Source organism: Sarcophilus harrisii, chromosome 1 (genome assembly GCF_902635505.1).
Source record: "Sarcophilus harrisii chromosome 1, mSarHar1.11, whole genome shotgun sequence".
NCBI lineage: Eukaryota > Metazoa > Chordata > Mammalia > Dasyuromorphia > Dasyuridae > Sarcophilus > Sarcophilus harrisii.
The window spans coordinates 232,323,049-232,338,719 of NC_045426.1; the positions used below are offsets into that span (position 1 = coordinate 232,323,049).

The 15,671-nt window shown below is 38.5% G+C and overlaps 1 protein-coding gene across 8 annotated transcripts in view; it reads right to left on the bottom strand.

Moving 5' to 3' along the window:
• Nucleotides 1–977: 977 nt before the first annotated feature.
• Nucleotides 978–15,671, bottom strand: part of PEMT (phosphatidylethanolamine N-methyltransferase) — a 172,494-nt gene continuing 157,800 nt past the window's right edge. For all 8 annotated transcript variants that reach the window (XM_023497480.2, XM_031938367.1, XM_012542811.3 and 5 more), the window contains 2 exons: nucleotides 5,635–5,709; nucleotides 978–1,325 (listed from right to left, as the gene is read on the bottom strand). In XM_023497480.2, coding sequence (XP_023353248.1) covers nucleotides 1,268–1,325; nucleotides 5,635–5,709 — 133 coding nt within the window. In that variant the 3' untranslated portion in view covers nucleotides 978–1,267. The remainder of the gene's footprint in view (nucleotides 1,326–5,634; nucleotides 5,710–15,671) is intronic.

Here is a 15,671-nt window from a genome sequence, read left to right on the forward strand (position 1 = left end):
TTTGACCTAAGCACTTATTGTTTGGGTTATCCAATGTAATATTTAATTATATACTGTAACTAAATTTGTTTGCAAATATATGATTATATGTATATTCAATTTATTGATTACATTATTTTTGTATTATATTTGTTCTAATTATTATAAAATCAGATTTATCTCATTCACTTATATTTTATTATTTTCTTTCCAAACTTTCTGAGTGCTCCTCGCTCTACCTCTTTCACCTTTGTAACCTCTTCACTCTTCCCTCTCATCCAAAAACCTACCTACCACAGGGTTATTAATACATTGTAAATTCAATAATTTGAGATGAGTTTTTCCCTCCCAAATCAGACACACATTTGTGGTAGTAAGACAGTAGATCTTCATCTACAAGATCTAGAAATAGATCTAGAATATAGCCTAGAAATACAGGGAGTGTGAGCAAGCCAAGGGGATCAACGAATACTATAAAAACAAACACAACAAAACAAAAAAACCGGCAACCCACTTTATCGAGAGAACAACATAGGACTCACATAGATGCCTGAGTTTCAGCGCCATAATTCGGTGACTTCAGACACTTAATGACTTAGGGTGTCAATAAATGGAGTAATGACATCTGCCCTCCCAACCGGCATGAAGTGCTGTAGAAACAGCAAGCGTAATTGGGTTTACAATCCAATTCAAGAATTCTAACGGGAATCCGGTTCCTGGAGGCTTCCATTCTGTGTGCCTGGGGCACAGACCAGGGCACTACCGCACTCTGCTCCTTTTGGAACAGAAGCATTCCACCTCCCCACTCCCATGTCTAGCATAACCAGACATTTTGCCCCACTGCCCAGGTACCCAAATCATGCTTTATTCTAGGCCTGCCTTGTCTGCAAGGACATCTGGCCAAAGGGAACACAAGTTTTCATGTAGTGGAAGAGACATTTCCAAATGTATTCTACTCACAAAGCAGCCGGAATTGCATGGAAAAATGAGAGCAGAGGTGGATATGAATTATTTCTTTATTATAGAAGTTGGGAGGTTGGGGGTAGGAGGATGTGGGCATGTGCCCAGTGCAGCCTCCCCACCCCTCAGGCAGCAGTTTCAAAAGGCACCTTATGTGACCAGCCTTGACCCTGGGGGTGAGGGAGGCCAGAGCTGAGGACCCAAGTGGCCAGGAAGCATTTCACTTGAAATTATCCAACACGTAAAGTAGGGGCCAGAGTTTGGCTTCCAGCAATGCAGTCAGCCCAGTCCTTCCACTACCCATTCTCCAACACAAATCCTGCCAGCGTTATTTATTCTTCTTTGACTTTAGAGCTTTCTGTCGGTAGATCTCCTCAGTGAAAGGCCTGTACAGTTGTTGTTTTTTTTTTTTTTTTTTTTTTTTTTTGCGGGGGGGAGGGATGAGGGGAAAAGGAGGAGAGGATCAAAATAGGGGGAAAGAAATAGGGAAGGCAGAGATGAGAAAAAATCATTAGCCAACTGTTTTTCAAGCAAAACCTTCAGTCTCCTCCTAGGACTTTTAGACCTATCCCCAATCCCTGCCCAAAAGAATCCTGCTTAGACCCCTTCACTGGAACACCTTCTCAGATCTCCCTATTTCCAGTTTCTGCCCAGGAACAACCTTCTCAGGCCCCCAAAGTTGGAGGTTCCTCATAGAATGGATGAGTCCACAGCACCAAGGCTTGCTTGTCCCAGGATCCAAAAACTCCCCTTCAGATTTGTCCACCTTTTCTTCCTCATTCCTTATCTGACAGCAGGGGTGGGATGTGGTGGTTAGGCTGAAGAATATCCCAGTTCTCGGGAGTCCTGTCTGCTTTCTCCAGTCCCTATCTTTGCCTCCAATTTTGAGGATGAGACACAAAACAATGCCCGATAGGAGGACCACAATGACCAGTCTTTTTCAGAATGATTTCCCACAGCCTAACAGATTATGCCCAAATTCTTTAGGATCCTCCAAACCTTCCTTTCCAGTCCCATTTCACATTATGCTCCTCAATTGCAGTCACTTGGGAGTCAACACCCTGGGTACTCTCTCAGGCTGTTCCCTTTCCCTGGAGGATCATCACCCTGCATCTCCATTCACTGAAACCCTATCTGTCCTTTCAAGGTCTAACTCAGATGCCATGTCCAGTACCTAGAGGAAGGGGCTACAGGATAATGGAGAGCCTCCTGCATTTGGAGCACTGGCTCTGCTACTGAGCTGACTTTAAAAAGTCACTTCCCCAGTCTTCTGCCCTGTAAATGAGGAGGCTAGATGAGATGAATTAAGAACTAAAGTTCTTTCTTGTCCTCTAATTATAGTAGATGTGCTGCTTAATGTGGCACTTAGCACATTTTATGTCTGCATCTTAGCTCCCCTATAAAAATCTAGGACATAGACAGTCTCTTAGATATCTCTATCTCCCTCAAGATCTGACATAGGATCTGGTCTGCAGTTAAGTCATGAATGAGACTTTCAATGTTTTACTATTTGCTTTTATGTTAAAGGGATTTCATATTTGTCTCCATTTTGAACCATCCTTTGTGAGAAAGAAAAACAAGTACAAATATCTGACTAGTGATTGGACTCCATTTTTGAAGAGGATCAGTGACATCCTGAGTGATGTTTTGACTTTGGGGTGGATTTGATTTAAGTAGGGCAGAGTTGTACAAAGTGATCAGATTTATTCTCTTTTCCAGAGCCATTAGAGTCCAGTGCAGGGCAAGGGTTAGAACAGCAGAGATGACTTGGAATATAAGCTTGTTTGTCTTCAGTGTCTAAGGGACTCTACAGAACTTGTTGCAGCTCCCTGATGGCTACTGGAACAAATTGTTCTCATCCTTCCATTCTATTGGGGGAAACCTTCACTCACTTGTATGACTCTCTATCCATCTGGAGTACCTCACCTGTTTTGATGGTTTTACTAAGGGTGTGGCTGCTGTTCATGCTATAGTTTCTTAGAATCACATATCTGATTAGGGTGACAATAGCTGCCAGGTATACAGTATTCAATCCTAGTAATTTTCCCACCTCTCTGTAGTAAGGGAGAAAGTATATTTCGCTGTCTATTCCTGAGATCGTTTTTTGACTTTTTCAGTTACACATACTTTGATTTCTTTTTTAATCTTTACTTACAATGTAGTATATATTGTTCTCTTGGTTTTTCTTATCAGTTCATACAAATCTTCTTATGGTTTCATGGGTTCCTCACTTGTCATTTCTTACTATACAATGAAATATTAGTTGATTCTATTACATTTATATGCCAAGTACTTTGTTTTGTTTCAACCATTCTGCAATTATTGGGGAACCTATGCTGTTTCTACTTCTAGTTTCTTTGATAAAAAGAAAGTTGCTATGAATATTTTAGTCCATTTTTTGTTTCTGTCTTGAACATGCTTGGGGTGTCTACCCAGGAAGAGGTATAGCTGGGCCGGAGGATATTGCCATTTTTCTTGTAGAACTCCAAATTCAAGTCCAGAATAATTAATTGTCCATATCACTTATAGTGGAGTGATTTGACTTTCTTCATATCCTTTTTGTCTCTTTAAGATAACCATCATGCTTTTTAAAGTACAGATAATTTTATATTTTGGAGGGGCATTCTTTTTACCTTTAATTGCTATTGTAACATTTTTTAAATTCTGTCAAATAATAGGGAAAAGGTATTGTGTTTTTCCAGTTTAGTATTATCTTAATTTTTTCTAGAGGCTCTCATATGTTATTCTAATCTTTAAAAAATTTGTTACAACTACTTCTCCTTCTGCCTCTGCATTTTTTCATTCCAATTCTGCCTGACATTCTACAGATAATTTATGTTGGATTAGACTTGCTAATTTTTTCCTTAAGGGTTTGAATCCCTTATTTCTCTGCTCTTTTCTGCTTAATTCTGATTGCTCTTTCCAGTTATCCTTGAGTTGTGGCATTGCTATTATTGGGGCCTTGCAGAGTTTGTGGTGATATTTCCACCATCCTTTGCAAATTGGGATTTTTTCCCTGAAAGAGTTCTTCCCCCCTCAGCCAGCTTTTGTCATTCTTCATTACTTTATTTTGCTATATTATACGGGATGAAAATCCGTTTCTTGCAAATCCTATTCCAAGATCTTGCCATGATACTTTTGTCCTATTCTCTGTTCCCTCAGACTACCAGATTTGGATGAGGTCTGTCTTTCTCAGTGGATGAAGGGGAACAGTTGGAATATTACTCTAGGGACCCCCAATTGTACAATGTGGGAAGATCTATTCTGAGCCTTTACTATTTACTAGATTCTCTTTGCAGCCGACTTTCTGGGGTACTTGTAAAAGGATCAGGAGGGTCTCTAAGGATACTCCGTTGAGAAGTACTTTGGGAAAAGCTGGATTTGGGTCTCTTCTCTACTTTTTCTCCCTCCCTCATCTGGCTGCCTGCTTGCTTCTATGCTGTATTAATTCTAATCTAATATTTCTGATATCTTCTTCCATTTTGTTGGACTCTAGCCTTCTCAGCCATGACCCCTTTCTTTCTCCTTGAACCACAGAACTGTTCTGATCCTGGAAGAAGGAAATACTTTACCAAAGGTTTAACGCCCAAGTTCGATGGTTAACATTGTCTAGTCATTTAGGTCATGTGGCTGCTCCATGCACACTGTCAGTAATGGGGGAGCGAAAAGCAGCCAGTGAGCAAGGGGACCTCTCCCAACTCTGGGCAGTTAATCGCCAAAAGGAACGGGAAGATTCTGCCCAAAATTGTCACAGCCACAAGGGATGGTCTCAGGTCCATTAGTGGGGACTGGGAGAAAAGGGAAAGTGAGGAAAGCTACGAGAGATAGCCTGGTGAGTAGGAGAGACATTGTGGTCAGTGTTCTCATTTCTCCTTTTGTCATTGCTGAGTTTTCTGTATCTTGGCTCCCATACAATTTGGTGTGACGAGATGAAATATCTTCCAAGGAATCTGTCCATCAACATTTTTGAGTGACGTAACTGATCCTAGGTCAAGGTTTCTAATAACATTTCTGCAAATTCCATTTTGATACGGACTCTGGGATAAGGAATGAGTTTCCAAGCTCTAGAGGTGTCATCAGGCCTGCTCAGTCCAACCTACTTCCCCTCTGCTAGGATAGGACCATGGACCTTAGTGTCTAATTACTAATAAGAACTCATTTCAAAATTGGATTCAGAATCTGTTATATGTATCTGTGATTATCTGACTTAACAGTCTGTATCCTCACAGTTCTTGGATTGAGTGGTTTGCAGTTATAATAATGAGGGCAGAAATACTGGTTAAGGGAGAAGGGAAAGGCAGAAGATGGAGGCAGGACCTCTGCTCCTGAGATGACACCTAATTAACAAAGCCCTCAACTGAGAAGCCAGCTGCGTAGCCAGCTGCATCTGCCCCAGGTGAATACTAACTCCCCTTGTTTCTACCTTCCTCTTCACTGGTAACAGATGCAGTTACCAGTGACACAGACAGCCGTTAATGAATCTAGTGATGGCGCCCAAAGGTCAGACCAGTTCTCTGGGCCACAAATAAATTCTCCAACTGTCCCCAGGAGATGAAGGATCAATCAAGAAAGTAGAAGGGCCCGTGGTCTTATCTCATTCCTGCAGCCTGGCCTCTTGATTCATCATCTCAAACAATGTGATCTGTTTGTTTTATTTTGTTAATGTGAAAAATTGTATTCTGCAAAGCTACTTACTCTTCAAACACAATGGCAACTGTATAGGTGAGAGCCACAATGATGGTCAGCATAAGGCCTGTAGGACTGGCATTCCTGGAAAAGAGAGAGAGAGAGGAAGAAGAGGGGAGGGGAAAGGAAAACAACAGAGAGAATATGGTTGAGTAAGTCTTTGTGCAAAGTTCTGGCCCTCACTCTGACCCAAACTAGCCACATAACTGTGCATGGGGTCACATGGTGCCGGGTCTCAATTTTCTTAAAAAAAAAAAAAAAAGGGAATGAGAATCGATGCTTTAATCGGACCATCTGAAGGCCCATGAGTTCCATATATGCCATTCCTGAAGCCTGTAAGCTGAAGTTAGTAAAGGAGAATTCCCTATCTCTTTTTAGGAAGCAAATTAGCAAATTACAGTTATCTCTTCTACATCACTGGGGTGGGGGTGGGGGTGGGGGGAGAGGATTATTGGGGTGAGCATGTAGAAAAATCTCATAAAAATTTTTGCCCCACCAACCAGAAAATGAGTCAGAATTTTTAATAGGGTATTTATAGCACCTTATTGTACAATTTGATTTATAGTACTGAAAGATGAAATGTTATCATTCAATACTATATAGTTTGATACATTAATCTAGTTTATTTCTGAGTTTCTATCATTTCCTGTGTCGCCTAAAGCCTCTGCAAAACTCTTCAAAACTTCCATTAAATTTCTTATGCCAACCACAGATATGTAGAAACTAGAAAGACACAATGTGGAAGGGATAATTATACCCTGTTTGCATTATTCTGACTTCAAAGCAGATCTTTATCTTAAAAATGAAAATGAAATAGCTTTTGTGGCTCTCTTTACTTTGGGGAGTTCTTATTGCCCCTAAAGTCACTGGAGTTGAGAGGTAAAATGGAACTCAAGGAATGTGTGGTTTAACCTCTTCATTTAGCACCTGAAGAAACAGCCCCACAGAGGGGAACTAATTCAATTATGGTAGGTAAAAGGCAGAACTGTATTAAAAACCAGGTCTTTAAAAACAAAACAAAAAAAACCAAGTCTTTTGATTCCAAATTCAACACTCTCTTCCCTTTGTAATTTCTTCACACTTGATTTCCATCTGTAGGATTTAAATGTATTCTGTGATACTAAAGGAAATGAGAGACAGCAGATCACACAATCAATTTTAATACTGGAAGGGACCTTGAACCATCCAATGCAACCTTCTCTTCCACATGAGCAAACTGAGATCCAAAAAGATTAAGTGATTTGTCAAGGAGAATCACAGGAGCTGGATCCCAAGTCCTCAGGACAGCCAGTAATATTTCTACTGTACCAGATTTGCCTCAAAGACAGCTTCCTTACTTTCATAATAATGATCTTTGCTAAGGATGGGGATGGTGATGTCTCAGACTCAGAAGGTGGGAGGTTTGCACCTTCTCTATGTGAACTATATAGCTACTGGTCACTGAGAAGAAGGTAGGTTGGGAGAACACTAAATCTTAATATACAATAGAAAAGCAAGGCATTATTTTTAATAACTCTTCCCTTGCTAGACTGTGTTTGTAACTAGACCACTCTGAACTTGCTCAATCTCATTACACTAAATAAGGCCAATTCAAATTGGTACACAGACCCAGAAATATTTTTTGTATATGGGGGCTTATGGAGTAGTTTTCTAAATAGATCTTAAGATGTAATCAATGGTGGAGAATTAGAATAGGAGATAATTGTGAAATGTAATGAGAGGTATAGATACACACTTCTGTAACACCCAATTAATGGGGACTTGCCTTTTAGGATAGAACATAAAAGACTGCGCTTCTGGTTTCAAAAATGTGTCTGCAAGCCTAGATACCTGTTCTTGCAACAATGTAAAATAAAACCCTCCCATAATTCAAAATAAATAAATACATAGATCTTAAACTTTTTCAAGACAGGGACAATAGCTTTGATGTTTTTGGATTCTAAAAGCTAACACAGAGCTTTCCACAGAGTAGATGATGTATAAATGTATATTGTTTGTGACAATGATGAATACTCATTGCAAATAATTTAAGTCCCAATACATCTCCTCAGGTCTCCCCCAAGAAGTACCTGTGTACCTGAGAGTGCTTTGGTACCCAATGTCCAAAGTCCAAGTATGACAGACATGAGAGTCAAAAAGAAAATATGACACTTATCTTCCACTATAAATTTTATAACTATTTGTTAAAAAAAAACTTTATTCATTTGTTCATTCACTCATTTATTGTACCTCATTGTGTGTCCAACCTTGTGTTATTATAAGGAATGAGAGAAGGAAAAGGCATGGTCCTTGACCTTGGGAAACTTAATCATGATTCATTCAGCAATCCTATTAATTTTACAAAACATGCTAGGCACTATGTTAACTGAAAGGAATACTAAGTAAAAAATGATGTGGTCCTTGCCCTCATGGATTTTACTTTCTATTATTGACAGTTTTTCTGAGAACCATTCTCTTCTCACAAAGAGGAAAAAAAGGGCAATAAAATTAAGCAAGAAATAAACCACACACACACAAAATCTCTACAGTATTACAAACCCCTATTTTGTCTATTAAAAAAAAAAAAGAAAGAAAGAGGGGGGGGGGGGGATAAAGAGTGGGTGTGGGAGGGAGAAGCAAGCTTGGTTACTATTGTTTCTTTTTCTATTCTTCCCACTTAAGTTGGTGTTGCCATTGTTTTCTTGGCTATTTGGCCAAAAAAACCAAGTTTGTATTGTCTTTCTCATTTTGGGGGAAATAATTTATAGCATAAGTATCTATTGTTCTCTAAAAGGTTGATAAAATTTTCTTGTTTTTCATCTGGGCCAGTGATCCCCACTGGCGTTGGTCGTTCCATTGTACTAGTTCAATTTATTTTTCTCAAGTTGGATGATTTTATGATCTCTCTCACTTAACACTAATTTGGGTACTATATATTTTTGGAGATAACTCCCATCTAGACTTAGATGATATGCCCTCTTTCCACTCAGTCCACTACATTCAATTTAAGTTTGGTTGATTTTGACCTCCACAGCATCTCTCATATAGCGCTCCTTAGCTCTTCTAACACACTGCCGTTTCCTGGTGTACCACCTCATGCTTAGATTACTGTCACAGCTGTAGGTTGGTCCCTGGTGGAAGTTTCTACCCACTCCATCCAGCTCCACTTAGCTGTAATAAGTATACATCACCCTGTCACCCTCCCTACTTAAAATATTCCAGAGGCTCCCCATCACCTCTAGGATCATTTAAAATTCTTCATAAAGGGGTTCCCCTTACATTGTTTACTCTTCTATACCCTACTGCCCCATCCAGCCACTCGATGACCCAATGACACCAGCCGTGTTGTAGTTCAAAAAGGCACTCCATCTCCCAGCTACAGGAATTTTCTGCTTGTCCCAATGTTTACCTCTTCCTCTCTGCCCTGAAGATTTCCTGGCTTCCTTTTAAATCTCAAACTTCACCTTCTGCAAGAAGTCTTTCTGCATTTCCCCTTAATGCTAACTAGATGCCCTCCTTTTAAGATTAATTCCAATTGATCCTGTAGATAGCTAGTTTTTCTACAGTTGTTTGCATGTTTTCTTTCCTATTATTAGACTATGAACTCCTTGAAGAGGGGGCTTGTTTTTGCCTTTCTTAGTACAGGATATGGCATATATTTCATGCGTGAATGTTCATTAATTGTTGATTCATTTCTCTATCAAATTTGGATGATGTAACCATGTATATTATGATAACTTTTTAGTTCTGTTTATTGTGATTTAACTTTGTCCTTTTTCTATTTTGCAAACTTGATTTGCCTATCTCACAAATGTCAGAGTGACATTTTATTAATAGTTTAATATTTTCAAAGAATCAGGTTTTAGTTTTTTCAGTCCTTTCAAAAAATACTCCTCCCCGCCCCGCCTCACACAAAATAAAAAAAACATTATTTTTTTTTTTTGCATTTTCAGATTGGTTTTCTAATTTTTAAATTACATATTCAATTCAACAAACCATCCTTTTTCCATCTCTTTAATCAATGTTCTCAGGGTATAATTTTCCCCCTGAGATCCATTTTCTTCATCTCAAGAATTCTGACATATCATTATCTTTAAAAAAGTTATTGTTTTTTATATTGTGCTTTTCTTTCACCCATTTGACATATTATTAAGTCTCCTAGGGTAAAATGCTTTATAAGCTTTAAGGTACTACTGGGCAGCTAGGTGGTGCAGTGGATGGGGCTGGGCCTATATTCAGGGCCTTATATACTAACTATGTGATCCTGTGCAAGTCACATAACCCTATTTGACCCAGTTCCTCATTTATAAAATGAGCTAGTGAAGGAAATGGACAAGCCATTCTAGTATCTTTGCCAAGAAGACCTTCAATGGAGTCATGAAGAAATGGACTTGACTGAACAACAACAAATGACAGATTTTACTTTTATTATTATGTCCCAAAAAGCCCCTATTTATTATAAGGATATATACTTTACAGGATGAAAAGTTGCTGAGAAATGAGTAATAAAAACATTTACTTTTGATGCACTCTAGGGGAAAAGATGTTGTTATTAAGGCTTCATTTAACTCTTTATCTTTTGCTAATTACTCTTTATTGGGTTTTGGTCTATAAAAGATATTTTTAATATCTTTACTTTTCTTTTTTTTTTTTCAAACACAATTATTTACTCTCTGTGCCTTACTATCAATTCCGCACAGCTTCTTTCTTCCTCATCTGCCATTTGTCTACCTTTTCCCTAGTTTTTATATTTAATTTGTTACTAACTTTTTTTCAATTGTTTAGTTATTTATCTCTTCCCTTATATTTCCTCTTATCTTTTGCTTCTCATTTAGTTAGTTAAAAATGTCTGATCCAGTCTCCTTTATGTGTTTTAATTTTCTTTTTACTATGCCTTGAAAAAGAAATTTTCCTTTGTTTTGTTCTACTTGTTAATTCTATGTCCTTTCAGTTTATTCTGATTTTTCTTTTTTTGATGTTCTTTACTCTCATTAAGGAGCTAAACCTTCTGAATCACTGAATTTGGGCTTCCTCTCCTAATTTTTATATTGTTGCCTTTATAGATCTTGCCTCATCATTAATTTTTCTCCCTTTTTCCATGAGATTGTAAGTTTCTTGATAGCAAAAAAAAAAAAAAAAAAAAAAAAATTTTTGAGGGGGGTGGTGGTGATGGTGTCTTTATGTCCGAAGTGTTTAGTACAGTTTCTAGAACATAGTAGTCAATTAATGCTTAATGGACTTGTTGACTTTCTGCTATGTCTTATACCTAGAGAAGGAAGCAATATTGGACAGAAAACTGTCATATGGTAGAAAATTACTGTGTCCTATTGTGTGGCTCAGTCCCACGCTAACCATGAAACTTCCAACTTCCCTCTTAAAGATCATGGCATTTCATCTCTGGGACTATGCCATTCCCCTTCCCACTTCCTACCTCCCACCTCCATTCTGGGTAGTAGCTCCTAAGGAGCTTGGACATGATGGAAGTAGTACTTTATCAGAAAAGATGGTCTTATCCCCAGACCAAAACTATCACTAAATATATCTTTCCCATTGCAGGCATGTTAACTACTCTCTTTTGCCAGGCTAATGCTCTTCAGGGAGAGCTCCCCTACATTGTATGACATACTCATTTCTTTAAAAACAAAACAAAACCAACAAATTTAACTTTTTTTCCCCCTTGTTTTTGTTGCTCAGATTTTCTACAGTATTTCTCTCTGCACTCCTCCCAGAAAGCTCTCCTGAATAATAATTTTTAAAATGTTTTTTAAAAAAAGGAAAAATCAAATGATTTAACTAAATAACACAAGGAAGAGACCTATATGCAAAGCTCTGTATTTGTGGAATAACTGAGGCCTCTAAAATGAACCTAATCCCTTATTTCAGGGGATTGGTCTTCACTAGTTACATTATATGAGGCACATTAATCTTGATGCAGCATTCTAGCCTGTGGAAATCTACTTGGAACTTACCTCTTCCTCCCACAAATCTGACACATGTTCCATCTATAACTTCTTCTAAGTAAGTGATAAAAATTCACAACAGAAAATGGCAGATATCTACAACTCTCTACTAAAGACAACCCCTCCAGGTGATAATAATCAGAAATAATAATAACAATAATAACAGCTAGCATAGAGTGCTTTTAAGGTTTGCAAATATCTCATTTTATCTTCATAATAACCCTGTTATGGTCATTTTTTTAACAGATGAGGAAGCTGAAGTAAGGAGAAGATAAATGACTTGTCCAAGCCTGTTCATTTAGTAAATATCTAAGGCCACATTTGAATTTGTGCCTTCCTGACTCCAAATCCAGTGATCTATTCCCTTGTTATCTTAGCAGCCTCTAAGCAGAAAAGAGTGAGAAAACCAGGGTTGCCCCATTTCTTCTGAGCTCCACTGTATCTGAGAGCCAGTAACATAATTGGTTTTGTAGGGGTGTAAAGGGAATAATCAGACTGTAACATTAATGGAAACAGAGAGAAGGGTTCTTTTTCATAAACTGCCTTGTGGAAGTTTTCAGATTATTGTTTTGTGCTGTTATTTAATCCTTCTAATGTAGTAATATTGCCACCCTGTCTCCATAAAAAGTTCCTTGATAGAAAGCCCTTCTCTTCTCCTGGATAGCTTTGGGCTTTTCAAAGCACTTCCATATTCATTATCTTAAATGACCATAAATAGTCATTAGAACTTAGCTAGGAAAACAGGGACACATTAGACACAGAAAAAGATAGAAACACTACAAACACATGTATGTGAGTACTGTCTGTAGGAACATTATTTTGATGTCTGTGTGCTGGGTGTCTGTGATGGAGTCATCTCCTGTTATCTTATTTCTTTTGGCCCAGGCCAGGCGGGCAGGGAACTGGCCCAGCACGAGATGCTGTGTCCTGCAAGCGACACAGGGAATTCATTCAATTTGTGGATGAGTTTGGTGGGGTGAGTGCTTCTGTAGCACCAGCTTTAATTTGGAGTTCAGTTTCTCTAGGGACTGAGATGAGAGAGAACAGAGTACACCCTCGTTTGAGGAAATGTTTTTATAATTTGGTTCTTGTTGTATCTTTGCAGTAAATACTCCCCTGGAAAAAGTTAATGGATGTTAATTGGTTAGATGATATTAGGGAATTGATCACTGGTGTAGATACAGGAATGGGGCTTGAAGTGTACTGGCATTATAAAACACTGTATTTTCTCAGAACCACCAAGGGGGGAAAGGGATGGAGGGAGGAAGAGGAGAGAGAGAAAAAGAGAGGAAGGGATGGAGGGAAGATAGGAGGAAGACAGAGAGAGGAAGGGATGGAGGGAAGATAGGAGGAAGACAGAGAAAGGAAAGGAAGGAGAGAAAGAAAGAGAGGGAGGGGAGGAAGGGATGGAGGGGGAAAAGGAGGGAGGGAGGGGGAGAGAGAGAGACATAGACAGAGACAAAATAAGAATATACATTAGCCAGTGCAAGTGAGACTCGGAATAAGGACTGCAAGAGTTTATATGGTATGTATGTATGTATGTATGTGTGTATATATATATATATATATATATATATATATATATATATTAATATATATATTACTAGGCCCATGGTAATTTTTAATACAGTCACAGTGATTTGACTTGTTGAATGTCAGGTCCTGAAGGGTATCACATAAGCCACAAAGGATAAAATATATGCTTGTATATGTTGCCAAAGAATCTTCAGTGTCAGGGGTTCTTAAATTTTTTTTTCTGTCATAGAATTTTTAGCAGTTTGGTAAAACTTATGGAAAACTCAGAGCACTGCACAAAATAAAATGCATAAGATTACAAAGGAAACTGAATCATATTGAGATAAAGTTATCAAAATATTTTTTCAAAACATGTTCAGAGACTCAAGGTTAAGAACTCTGTGTTTTCCTCTGGCTGGAAGAATGCATCATTTTTCAATGCTCTAACTAGGGAACACCAAGACACTTTCCCTTGCATCTCATCTTCCTCCCTGTCCCCAGGGCACTTGTGTCTAAATCAGTCCAGCAGAAGCTGGGATTAGCAAATACCTGAGAACAGAGGCACTGGGCTGTCAGGGTAGGAGAAAGACAAGGGCTCAGAGTACAAAGTGTGGCCGTGTATTAGGGTGTGGGGGATAATTTCCAAGCCTCCTTACTACTGCTAGAAACATCTAATCTTTCCCTCAGCCCATTCCTGTCCCCAAAGTATCAAGCAAGAGCCCAAAAGAATAGTTAATAATTAACCAGAAGGAAGATGAGAAGATAAAAGAGAAAGGGCCCCTCTTAAATGATCACTCCTGAGAAGGCATGAAACAAGCACATTCTCTTAACAGCTCATATTTGTTTCACACTTTAAGGCTGGCAGAGCACTCTACATATTAATTCATTTGAGCCTCACAACTCTGTTCTGATTATCTGGTATATTTCTGTCCTTGCTTACTCCACGTTACAGCTTATTCAAGGGTTCTCATTTCACGGCACACAAAGTACACACACCTATATGATAACTTGTTGGAAGGGAGAGAGCGCTACCAGCAGCCTTTGGGGTTCTACTTTTAAGAGTAACAACAAGATAGATCATAGAAAGAAATGGATGACCACTCACACAAGGCAGTAGCTAGCCAGTCATGACTTGGTGGCTAACATTATTTATCAGGGACTGACCAATGACAAATCCACATACTTTAATTACAGACCTCCAAATTTAACCAGTGGTAAAAACAGTGTGCCATTGCAGAGCACTGCCTAGAAACAACAGAGGCTATCAACTACTCAGTGCTAAACTGGGGCATGGGATGGGAAGGAACAAAAAGCCTTCATAAAACTGAGCCTGGAAAGAAAAATCAAAATCTTGGGGGGAGTGCATGAGGCACCCCTTGTCCCTGTCATCCAGTTTGCTCCTGAAGTTAGTTACCCCAAGCCTTCCAAACATCCTTACTAATACTTTTATTCAAATAAAAAGGGAAACATTTTATCCTGCAGGCACAACTGTCTACAGGACATTTATTATAAGAAAATTAAATGGAAGCATAGAGAGTTGTTCTAGGACCATTTTTTCCTGGATTCCATTGATTAAAAATGATGACTTTTCTATAATCACAGTTAGAGCTAACATTTGCACAGATATAGATATCTACCTATATGCATATCTCTCTCTCTCTCTCTCTCTCTCTCTCTCTCTCTCTCTCTCTCTCTCTCTCTCTATATATATATATATATATATATATATATATTTCTATATATAAACGGACACATATACATAATGTCACTGGAAGGTAGGTACTACTGTAATTTTCTTTATACAACAGCTAAGCAAGTTGACGACTCAAGTAAGTCATACCTCTGATACTCACTCGAGCTCCTTTTTCTAAGAAAAGAGAGAATTACAGCTGATGATTTCATCCTACTGTCCTTCCCAGCTCTGGCATCTGTGGCTGCACAATGCTATGATTTAGTTGCCTTTCTAGGACTGATTGAGAGATCTAATTGGGAGTGGGGAGATGGGAAAGGTTCAGATGAATGATTTCATCAATAGAGGAAGTTCCCTCTATCAAAGTAGAACAAACAGTAGTAGTACTGTAAATTAGTTTTGAAGAGTTCTCTAGAGCAGTTATGAGGAAAAGTAAACCTGGATCTTTCTGATATCACTCCTACATTGCTGTCCATTGAATGAGTATCAATCAAAACACCTCTTTTCAAAATCCTCTAATTTCTAGAGATTTTTTTTCCCCTAGTTTAGTTGATAGAATTAGGTCTGGGTGAATTGAATTTCTGAAGTGAAAATTTTAATTTTCCACTAATCATTTTCAAAGCCTTCACAGATGGGATAGTAGATAAAAGCACCAGGGTTGGAAGTCAGGAGACCTGGGTTCTTCTAAAGGAGTCCTGTATGAAACTGCTATTTTTTCTTTATCAAATTATGCCCTTTCAATTTCTTCCTCTGCAAAATGAGGAAGTTGGATAAGTAAAATTGATGAAATAATGCTTTCTGGACAGAACATTTTATGATATAGTAGAAACCTGGGGCTGGAAGAGAAATATGTGGGAGAAGTGGATTCTTAACAAATTTATTTGTGGAAATTACCATTGCCA